The sequence below is a fragment of the Neomonachus schauinslandi genome, chromosome 6 (genome assembly GCF_002201575.2).
Source record: "Neomonachus schauinslandi chromosome 6, ASM220157v2, whole genome shotgun sequence".
NCBI classification, from domain to species: domain Eukaryota; kingdom Metazoa; phylum Chordata; class Mammalia; order Carnivora; family Phocidae; genus Neomonachus; species Neomonachus schauinslandi.
Window position 1 is genome coordinate 49,784,199 of NC_058408.1, and position 12,211 is coordinate 49,796,409.

The 12,211-nt window shown below is 44.8% G+C and overlaps 1 protein-coding gene across 2 annotated transcripts in view; it reads left to right on the forward strand.

The window, feature by feature from the left end:
- ASTN1 (astrotactin 1) overlaps positions 1 to 12,211 on the forward strand; it is a 304,291-nt gene that overhangs the window by 157,921 nt on the left and 134,159 nt on the right. For both annotated transcript variants that reach the window (XM_044916397.1, XM_021682607.1), the window contains exon 8: positions 7,479 to 7,563. In XM_044916397.1, coding sequence (XP_044772332.1) covers positions 7,479 to 7,563 — 85 coding nt within the window. The remainder of the gene's footprint in view (positions 1 to 7,478; positions 7,564 to 12,211) is intronic.

Below are 12,211 nucleotides of genomic sequence, written 5' to 3' on the forward strand. Positions count from 1 at the left end.
GCCAGTTTAGGATGACCTGCACCATCCATTTACCATCCCATCAGCGGATGTCAGCTGCTGGGGCTAGACTTTTTATGCATGTTTATTGTAGAAAATTTGAAAATTTAGAAAAGCTTATAGACAAAAATGATAATCATCTATAATTCTATCTCCTGAAGAAATCATTTTAAAATTGTAATGTCCTCCCTTCCAATCTTTTATCTGTGCATGAGTTTTAGAGACTTACAAGCACACTAAGTCCACTAGCGTTTTCTTGATTTTGTCACTTCACATTCTACCATGAAATTTTTCCAGAACCATTAAATAATTCTCAATAACATAATTTTAATGGCTATTTGGTATTCCATTGTATGTCCATATCATAGCTCATTTAAATAGTTCCCTATTATTTGACATTTAAGATGCTTCAAATTTTTAATTTTTACAAATACTGCCAAAATGAATATCTTTCCACATAAATGCAGGGCACATCTGAAGTTATTTTCTTTAGATAAATCCTAGGAGAGAGATTACTGGGGCCAAGGGGAGAGACATCTCTCAGGCTGTCATGTTATTGGATGGGGTTGGGGCTTCCCCGAGAGGGTCCACATGCGGACACGGCACGCCCAGAGCTTCATGAGCTCCGCGATCCTGAGGAGTGTGAGCCCCTCCTTCCAAGTTGCTGTGCACTTTCCTTGTAGAAGGTATTCATCTACAACAGTCTTCATAAAGACCTGGTTCCAGTAGATTCAGTACCACAAATAGATCCTTCCCAGAGAAGTGTGAGGCCCTAGAACAAAGGAAGGCATGTAATGATAGCTAAGACTCCCAAGGGAAATGTTGGGAGTTGGGGACCAATTCCTCCAACTCTCTGTACCTCATGTACAGCTCCTTCTTCTCCACCACACACACACACACACACACACACACACACACACACACGTATATACATGTACATGCACAAACGTACCCATATACACATACATACATATGCACACACACGCACACACATACACACATACATACGCACATACACAGTGCACACACTCACCCCTACAGATGCATTCCTCTCAGGTGCTGGGGTGGAGGGCTATTAGTAGAGATGGAGTCCAAGAGATAGAGCCCTGCTTCTGTTACAGTGCATTGCTGTATGTCTTTGGGAGGGTAACAGGCGGCAGCAACATCCAAAGTTCACCTTCTTAGGTGTTGTTCTAAGAGTTGTTTTCACCTGGGCCCATCGTAGGGATTCCAGGCCCCCATATGGAAGAGAAAGTATAGAATTTTAAACATCTGATGTCTAAGACTGTGCTTACTTACTGCTCTTCCCACGCTGTCAGGCAAACACCAAATCAAACAGATGGGCCCAAAAACCAGTGTGCTCAGGAGAAAGGGAAAAAGGCTCGTCTCCAAGGCGGGGCCTTTCTGTTCAGCAGAGCTGGTCTGTGGTCCCCTCCGGCTGACTTGGAGTGGGAGATCCTGGGACAAGCTCAGGGCTTCAACTCACCTCTGAGAAAAGCCTCATCTCCAGAGGACCTTGGAAGGTTCTCCTGAGGTTTTAAAGAACAGGAAGCACATGTAATTACATGTGAGGGGGAAGCGATTGGTGTTTTGAGCATGGAGGGGTCTTAGAGAGAAATGAGCTGCTTGAGATCACTGTGTGAATTCCCCCAAGAATATACATAACTCACCCAAAGCCCCACGGCTTCCCAAGACATAGTCCGTGTTCCATCCATCATGAAGTCTGAGCAGAGGTGGGATTTTTAAGGGCTGCTTGATTTCCCCAGACATGTCAGATCCAACGTATTTGTCGTGGAAGACTATGTAAGCAGCCATCACTACTGAGCATGCTACCCGAGCCAGGAGCTGGGGTGACTCCTTGTCCACGGTGAAGTTCCCATCACCTGCTTCTTCAGTCTTCCCAGGCGTCTCAGTTCTAATCCTTGCTGAAAATGACTGTGGGAAGCCCTCCTCTGCTAGTGGTTTCCCAATATCTGTGACAATTAATGAATATCCAACCGGAAGGCCAGGAGGGAGACTGCAGAGAGGAACCCAGATCCCACACCAGAGAACTAAGGTGCAACATCTTCATTTGGGGGGGCAGCTGAGAAATGCTGCTGCGGAGACTTTTATTTTCATTAATGCTGGAAAAGGAAGCTGTCCCCCTTCCCGCCTTGCTTCTTCCCGCACATGGGATGATGTGGTCAACCCACACGCTCATCAGTAAGAAACTTTATCGCCTCCCACACTCCATCCTAGAGCCTTTCTCCTCCAAAGAGATGAGTGTGGGAATTGGCTGCAAGTCAAGCCGACGTTATTTTTGCAACCCTCCAGCTAACTCACTTGGAAATGTCATAGTGTTGGGACATGTGCTTTCCCAGCCATGCTGAGGGGTCTGCCCATATGGAGATGTGGGACTGTGCAAGTGCACGTGTGTACTTCTTCACACACGCACTGCACAAACACACAAACACACACACTCAGTGACTGCAAAGGAGCATCCTCTGGGGCCTGGAGCTCTCCTCAGGCAACCTTCCAGAGGGTTCCAGAGTTAAGCATATGTTTACTCACCACCTGCACAGTGGTCCCGAATAGCAGCTGTAGTAGGCAGAATATTGGGACCCTGAAGATGGGCTCCTCCTCATCCCCAGGACCTGTGAATGAGTTATGTTAAATGGCAAAGATGAATTAAGGTTGCCAAACAACTGGCTTTAAAATGAGGAGAGTAGGGGCGCCTGGGTGGCTCAGTTGGTGAAGCATCCGACTCTTGGTTTTGGCTCAGGTCATGATCTCAGGGTTGTGAGATCGAGCCCTGAGTTGGGCTCCCTGCTCAGTGGAGAGTCTGCTTGAGATTCTCTCCCTCTGCCCCACCCCCCACTCACTCTAGTGCTCTCTTGCTCTCTCTCAAATAAATAAATCTTTAAAAAAAATAAAATAAAATGAGGAGAGTATCTTGGATCAACTAGGCAGGCCCAGTGCAATCACAAGGGTACTTAAAAGTGGAAGAGGGAGGCAGAAGAGGAGGCCAGACCCTACCACACGAGATACTAGAAGGACTCCACCAGCCACTGCTAGCTTTGAAGCTGGAGGAAGGGGGCACGATGTAAGGAAATGGGGGCAGCCTCCAGAAGCTGGAAAAGGCAAGGAAACAGATCCTCCTCTCAAGGCTCCGAAAAGGAACATAGCCCTCCGGACCCCTTTGTGTTTAGCCCCGTGAGACTTATGTCAGACTTCTGACCTACAGAACTGTAAGATAATAAATTAGTGTTGTTTCAACCACTAACTTTGTGATCATTGTCATGGCACCTGTAGAAACAGGAGGAGGAAAAAGGCAGAGAAAGGACAAGCGTCATTATGCTCCTCTTTGTAGCTCCCCAGCCCCATTTATAGAGGCCACATAGACCTTCCAAAAATGTGTCAGGAGTCTACAGAAGCACTGAAACTGGAGGAAGCTTGCTGATCTGTTTTCCCTTACAGCCTCCGTTCTACATTCTAGCAACACACTGTTTGGGAGGGATGTAAGTTACCTAGAACTGTGAGCGCAGTGCCTGGAAGCTCTTGGCCAACTGCACACTGACATTCTTCCCCAGATCCTCCCAGGTTTGTGACCCTGGGTGTGTCTCCAGCCCAGGCAGGCCACCGCTGAGGTTGGATGGCTTAGTGCCCTAGCTGGAGGCAGCCAGAAGTTGACTTTTCCTGTACCTTCTAAGGGTTTTCTTACAGTTGTCTGTTTGCTCGCTTGCTTGGCTTTTGATGGAAACACAGACTAACTGGTTTCAGCAGCATTTCTTACCCCTCCATTCCCTGGCTTTGTTCTGCCTGTTGGGCAACTGCAGACACTTCACACACCTACTTGATTTCATAGCTCCCGCCAGCCCTGGCCACAGACCCTCACTCCCCTTTTCAAGATATGTAGCTTTTATGGGTCTGCAAGGAGCACAGGCTCCCAAGCTAAATCAAATTTTAATTGCCATCCAAGATTGCCATCCCCAGGCATTCCTTCTACCCCAGATCTCTCTAGAGGCCAGTTCTAACCACAGAGAAATATGTAAAATTTGGCAAGGGGCATTGGACCAGTTTTCCAGACTCAATCTAGTCCTCTCCTTTCCTTGGTCTGAACCACTGCCTCTCTCTCTCTCTTGAACCCAATCTGGCATGGTAGCACAGCTCCCATTTTGTTTCTGCCACGTGGATTGCCCACTCTTTCCAGACTCCCTTTTGTGGCTCAGTGAAAGCACCTTCCTTTGGGACGTACTTTGGCATATTCCCCTCTGTCTGCCCACCCAGAGTCATGCGGGGCTATTTGACTCTGGGCCTGCCTCTTGCCTGATGTCTCCACAGCGGGCGAGGCCAGGCAGTTAGACATTACCCAAGTCCAGATGTCTTCCAGAGATTTCCCTTTTCAGAGGGAGCACATCACCCAGTTCCATTTAATAAAAGCCAATGGCGACCTGCAGGATAGGTGACTCGGGGCTTTTGGCGCGGTCAAGTCCAGCGCAGTCGTGTCTGAGGAGCCCTAGCTCCAAGGTCTTGTGTTAATCCTTTGATGAACTTTGCCCCTCAGTCCTTGACCTGTAGAATGGGAAATGAGGGAAGGCACAGGCGCCATACAAACCACTTCATGGCATCCGACCTCAGGGTACCAAGCACAAATCCAGGGTCGCCATTTCCTGGCCCTCCCTGTAGGGCAGTCACCCGTGCGTGCCTCCTGCAGGGTACACTCCCTCCCAGCCGGGCACTTCTCCGTGGCCGTGACATGTCCCTCCATTGGATTCCTGCGAACACTGCTGCCGAGTCGGCACGTCATGTGTTCCCCGCCATCTGTCACAGCAGATGCAGAGACTGTAACACTTCTAGCTTAGGAGGGCATCCAACACCCTTGTGGGGTCTTTAAAATTCACAGCTAACAGTGGGAGCTCGTGCTTGCACGAAACCCCTCTTAAAGTCAAGATTTAGCATTTGGTTGCCATAGCAACTTTCCTCATCAAGTCTGAACTCCTCTCAGTGTAGATGGCCAAACTGGTTTTGAGGAGGAAGGCAGAAGGGGGACGTTTGGTGGGTTTCGGAAATGAGGATCATTTGAGACGCAGATTTTGGATCTCCTCAAACTCGAGCCCGATATGTTTGAAAATGTCTCTGTTGCTCTGACTTTGGGCTGCACATGACATTATACGGAGGAAAGCTTTCTCTCTTGTCGGCGGTGTCCCCACATAGTCATGAGTGATGAAACATCATAAGGAGATAATGACTTTGAAGGCAATTTGAGAAAGGTAAATGCGCTCTACAAGTGGTACATATTGCCATCATTAGGTAAATCGGGCTCTGCTTGAACTCTGAGTTGTTGGTGCATTTATTTTTACATGTTTTGTGGTAACTAGATATCAAACGTGGGAGGACTCCCTTTTTTGTCAGTCCTTATTTCTAGGGCGAGCCCTCGAGTCAAGACCCTTCTGAGACTCGGAGTGATGGGTCCGACAACCTCTTGAGGTTACTTCCTGGTTTTTAATGTCACACAAGGACAGTCGGGAGATGATCTTCTGAAGGGAGAAGCACGTCTGTGCCCTAGACCCATTAATTGCCTTTGATCTCTCTATCTTGAGAATGGTGGTAGTGGTGTTATCTATAAATGCAGGGTAAAAATTTTAAGTTAATTAATTAATTTTCCATTACACACTGTACAAAATCGCTACTTGTGCAGAAAAAAAAGAAACTTGTTCCTGCCCTTGTGTAGCTTATAGTCTTGAACCCCTGCTTTCCTTGAGATTGGTAAGATGGGAGGCCCGGCTCCTTGGTGATTTTCTTCTTTTATGACCCTCTGGTACTTGCCTTCTTTATCTTTCCTTTTCGCAGAGAAACATCCTTCATCTGAAAGCTTTATTATCATCTTCCTAATTTCAAGCTTTGTTTTCCTATGTTCCACCCCTACCTCCCTGACCATTCCTAGATATAGCTCATCACCCCTGAAGCCCGTGAATTTGAGCCTTTTGCGAATCTAACTCATGTGAAGCCTGAGTGTCCCATACAGGAAAGAGAGTACTGACCTCATACTCTGAGTAGAGCCCCCACAAACTAAGAAGTTGCTAATTTTCACTTCACTCCTCAGCACCTTGAGCTAAGCAGGTGTGGGGGGAAGAAAATGAGTATTATCTGGTAGTGGGGCCCTGATGGGGAGTAGCTTACAGGTCCATCTTGAAAGGAATGGTTAAGCTTAGATCTTAACAAAAAACTCATTGCTTTAGAACCTATCCAACCCCTTCCCTCATACCTGTGGGGCCCCTTTGCTTCATTTTTATTGGTTTTTGTCTTTGAAAAGAGAAAATAGCACTCAAAGCTATTATTCTATGTGTATCCTTTTTTAAGTGTCTCTTGCTAGAAGGATGAAGAAACTGTATGCCCCTTGTCTCCTTAGGGTAAGCCACTTTTGTTATTTACCAATTATAGGAAGTCACACCCTGTTCTTTTACCACTTACGAATTAACCAGCCAGTGAAAGAGTTAACACTCATGCTGAAGTGGGACTGGTCTCAGCAGTTTAGGGATACATAACATTACATAACGAATTATTAATATAAGGGAACAGGAGCAATTTTTTTCAAGATCAGTGCTAAGTCGGGCAATGATTCTTCATCTTTGGGGGGTCTCGAGTTTGCTCGTAAATCAGAATAAACTTATGGAACCCTGCCGTGGGAGGATGCACATACACACATACACAGTTTTGCATACAATTCCAGAGGGGTTGTGAACCCCTTGGTATATTAATGGAGTAACTAGTGGCAATGAAGCATAGTAATATCCAAAACAAATAGAGAATTGTGGATGGTTCTTCTGTTTAACAGCTCCAAAATCATTAGCCATTTTCATTTGAAAACAAAGACCCAGAGTTCCTATAAAACCGTAACAGGTATAAGTGGCCTCCTCTAACCATGGAGTTGTTCCGTGGGCTAACAGCACAGCATGGTGGGAATAAAGTTCCAGAGCCAGAGAGTCATAGATTCAAATGTTGACTGCCCTTAAGCTGTCTCCAGATCCCTTCATTTTTCTGAGCCTCAGTTTCCCCTATTGGCATAGCACAGCTAATAACACCTACTTTTCAAGTTTCTTAGAAATATTTGATGCACTAAGTCACTTAGGTGCTCTTTAAATACTCATTGATCACCTAATATGTGCCTGGCAAGAGACTAGGCACTGAGCAAATCAGGATGAAAAAGTCCTTCTACTCAAAGAGTTCTCGGTCTTTGTTTTTACAGAGCACATAGAGTAGGTTCTTTGTAAATGTTGGGTTCCTCCACTAGTGAAAATCAGCACGTAGTAGAAAATGGAGAGACTGAGGGTGTGTTCATTCATGTGGGTGGTAGAGACGGGGATGTGTGACATGATGGGATTTATCGTTTCATCCACACCACTATTAGAGTCGGAGTTTAATCTGATCATTTCATATTCATTTTCTCAAACAGACATGTTAATCAATTGCTTCATGTTTCTTCTTCCTACCCTGGTTCTAAGGGGAATGCCTCTGCTACGAAGGTTACATGAAGGATCCAGTACACAAGCACCTTTGCATTCGGAATGAATGGGGCACAAACCAGGGGTAAGTGCAGGGGATGGCAAGTGAGCCAGTTCCCTGATATCACCCTTCTTTGGAGCCATAGTGTGCAGGGGAACAGAGCTAAAGGGTAGTTATATTCTGAATCGCGAATGGGTAAAAATGTCACCGTGCATTTCCATATTTATACCATTCCAGTGACGTCCGTGTCATCTTTTTCTCCATTTACGAGTTCAGAGATGATGCCTCTGACTCGCAGCCCCAAAGCCTCCAGCTGGGATCTGAAAATCAAGCTGTCCCTGTCTTCTTTTTCATTCCACTGCCAGCCACCAGGATTCCACAGGCAGAACTTAGCTGATGATTTTGTTGGAGATGCACAAAGCCACACAGACTCCCATGTGGCTCTCCCAGAGCTGGAGGAGCTTTGAGAGACGGACATGAGGAGAAACGTGTTTTCCCCATCACTGTCAGCCACGATGACGTGTGGGTGACGTAAGGGTACTTCTGCCAGATCCCCAGTCACCCTTTCTCTCTGAGACCTTTGCTTTCCCCCAAGCACACATGACTGGGAGAAGAGTTCCCAACCTTGTCTTGTTTTTTTCTTTTATTTTTTACATTTAAAAAATTTATAAAATCTACATCCCATAAAATTGACCATTTTAATCATTTTGAAGTATACAATTCAGTGGCATGAAGATCATTCACATTGCTGAGCCGCCATCAGCACTGTGTGTCTTCCTTCGCTTTTTAGAGGCAACTTTCTACTCTGTTTTGGGTGTTGAGAGCCTGCTTTCTGCATTGGCTCACTCGTGGAGCAGGGTGGGAAGAGAAAGGGATCAATAAACACTAACAATAGCAGTCAATGCAACAGGGAAACTAAAAAGAAATCAAGGCACAAGCCATCTGAGAGTGATTGCTTTTGTGCAGGTTGGAAATGTGTTTGCAGCCTGACAAGGTGGAAAAAAGGCACCACCATCATTTCATACATTGCCATGGAGGACTCCTATCCCCGAGGTCGATGATCAGCCCCCTCTGTAGGATCCTGATGAGACCGAGCCTAGAATAGGGAGTGTAGTTCTGGACTCTCAAAGCAATAAATATGGAGACAAATGGGTGAGAGTTTGGAGAAGAGCAATAAAAATGATTGAAGAGCCCAAGGGAGTGATTTATGATGAAGGATAGAAGGACTCAACTCAGAGAACTGGCCAGCTGATGACAAAGTCAAGGCATGATAGATTCGCATCGACGTTAGAAGAGGGCAAATGTTCTGGAACTGGTTGAGGTTGAGGAATAAGGACAAGAGAGAATGAAGTTAGGGGAACGAAATCTGAGTCACAGGCCAGAAAACTTGAGGAAGTCAAAATGCCATGAAATTCTTCTGTTGGTGAAAGTGAAGGATTGCTCTGTTTCTGTTGAACTTGAGATCGTATCAGAGAGGCCATCCCCTGGATTTGGAGGAAGGTGTTTGTAGAGGGTATAAATACACATGAGGTTGTGTGTTGTTAAAAGATGGGTGGGGAGGGCCGAGGACTTAGCTAATAGATGTCAGATGGGGTATGAATACAGAGGGCCATTCGCTGTTTAGAGTTACCTTAGTCCCCTCACTCTCTGACCCCTGAAACGTTTGCATCGTGGATGAGGAGCCAGGATTTTAGCCTACGTGATGGCCAAGCATCTCGGTTGGCTATGATTCTTACTGAGTAAAATGTTGTAAAGGGTGATGGATAACCAGCTCTCTATCTCTTAGCCTGCAAACTTGCTGCTGAAGAAAACAATGACAAAATATCATTTTGCTTTTTGCCCTGAATGATCCATGCTGGCCCTCTGCAGTGATTGGATTTGGTGGCTAATCACTCAAGCCTCCACATCCCTCACGTTGCAGACAGATCATGCGAGGACGGGCCTGGCTTCACTTGGTAATTGCACAAGCGTTCGTCATCCCCTCTGGCTGCGTTGTAGAGGCAGTCTTAGGATGTAGACAAGAGCCTCCAGGGACTTGGTGGAGGCCCCATGTTGGTGTCATTTAAAATAAGACAGGCTAAAGCACCGAGTTGCAGACTGACAGGAACATTAGCCCCAGGAAACAGACAAGGAGACCTAATCTGTCATTTCCATCTCTAATTTCCATTATTCTCTGATCATCACTGTCTGCGAGGTCTCGTTTTGGACACTAATAAAATAATGGAGCAACTGTTAGGAGGGAAAAAAAAGTGACTATCTTGGGGATAATGGAACCAGGAGTGATAAGCAGCATGGGTTTATATGTATATAAAAAAATGCCAGACAAAAGACGGCATTTTCCTCATAAAATGACAAGATAAATGAAAAGTGGAGGATGCCATACAGCTTGATTTAAATCAGGGGTCTGATGCCACGTTTCTCTAAATGATTCTTACAAAATTAATCGAAATTGATTTGAACGTGAAGTCTGTCACTTGAATTGAAACCGGCCTGACAGATTGCCAATTAATGATACGGATTGGGGTATTATGGAAAAATCGATGGCGGGCCTGATTTTCCTGAATATTTAATGTTCCAGAAGGTGACGGTAAGCAGCATGTGTGGGTATTTATATTTTTCACCTAATATCCTTGTATTGCATACATAAAAATAGCTGAACATTCTTTTGAAGTAGAACAAGCAAATCCCAGGCCAGTGATATTTAAAATGAATTCCCTTGTGAAAAATCTAGGTTAATGTATGAGGAGAAAAGTAGCAATAAGCATTCATGACTTTCAGACAAGGAAGAAAATTGATTAAGGACATTAATACAAAATATTACACCTGCAACTTTACCCAGCCTCTGCCTGGCGCTCCAGTTTACCGAGACCCGTGTGCGAGCACGTGCACTTTGTGCACATGTGCATGCTGCATATGCGTACATGGCGTAGCATGAGTGGTGTGTGCATATGTGTGTGAGTGAGCTGGTTTATTCGTACCAGCACACCATCATTTATGCTCTCACTCATTCATGTTTTCAGTAAATACTCAACTTGATTACCTATTGTACCAGGGTAAGCTAGATTGCTAATTATAAGATGTGGTCTCTGCTCTGGAAGAACTAATAGTTTCGATAGATCATGGGCACATAACAAAAAAATGACAATGAATTCTAAAACCTATTAAAAGAAAGGTGTGAGCAAAGGTCTACGCGATTACAGTTTAAGGGGTGACTTAGGTGATGTCCAAGAACCTAGAACGGGACGTTGTGGAGAAGTTAGATTTTGAACTGTTCTATTTAACGGCTGACAAAGGTAAGTCTAAGCAAAGGGAACAGCATATGCCAAGGCCTGGAGACATAAGAAGCATGACTTCTCCGGGACTAGCAAATAAGTAGCCCAGTGCAGCTTAAGAGTGCAGTTTATAGAGACAGGAGAAGAGGCTGATAAAGTGGGTAAAGACTAGCTTTTGAGGAGTTCTTGCTTTCTAAGGCTTTGGACACTGAACTTCCATGTAGATGCCCCTAAAATTGTTAGCAGGAGGGAGAAGTCCCAAGGTGTCTGTGTATTTGGTGGGATAGTCCCTCCATACATTATCATTCTGGGCCCTTCAAAATAAAATAGGGCATCTGGGTGGTATAGTCAGTTAAGCATCTGCCTTCAGCTCAGGTCATGATCCCAGGGTCCTGGGATCAAGTCCCGCATCGGGTTCCCTGCTCAGTGGGGAGTCTGCTTCTCCCTCTGCCCCCCACCTTGTGATCTTTCTCTCTCTCTCTCAAATAAATAAATAAAACCTTTTTAAAAAATTAAATAAATTAAAATAACCCTGAAAAGAAAGCAAAAAGCAAAACAAACCCACTGAAAACCTCTAAATTTATATTTATCTGGATTCTGTAAGTAAAACATAGTCCTAAAAATTATTCTGTAGATGAAAGTTTTCTAGACCAAACAGCAAAGAATGACAGAATTGGGGACCGTATGTGTAAGGCATGTGAGTCAAGGGGGTTGCAACCATTTTTTGGTGACTCTGGTTCTGCCAAAAATGCCCATGTTGAGAAAAGTGTGAGTGGATCTGGGAGGTGAAGCCAGTCAGTGTAGTGCACCCAGGTGACAGGATCAGGTCACCAGTTGTAAAATTATTGAACTTACTACTCAAGAAGCTCCTATTCACTAAAAGTAAAAAATAGCTTCAAAAGGATTTAAACAAAGTCATGGATGACAGATTTCTAATGAGTTATTAAAAGAACACGAATGTTTGAGATTATATTTTTGGTCTTCAAGGTTGGCAACAAAATCAATCATTTCCTGCCACAGCATCCCTGGTGACACAGTTGTCCCACAGAGGACCTAGGATATAAAAGGGCCCTACCCCAGCATGGGGCTTTACCAGGTCTTCTGTCTAACCTGCCATGAATTCACTAGAAGCTCCTCAGCCTCCTATCCTGTGGCTTTACACAGACAGGGACTATTAGAGTATATATCTAGTATTTGTTCGACAAGAAGTACAAATTGAAAATTCTAACAAGAAATGAAACCAGTAAATGAGGGTGGAGGAGGCAAGAGAGATTGATTTACATGAACATATTAGAGGAGAAAAAAACAAATTTATTTAACTACTTTGGAGATTATTAAGAAAGGCTATCAGAAGTTTTTTGTTGTTAAATTAAAAGTGTGTCCCAAGGGCTTCTAGCTACATTGTTCAGAACACCACATTACATAAATTCATGCATTTGAAGATTCCCTCTAAATAGTAG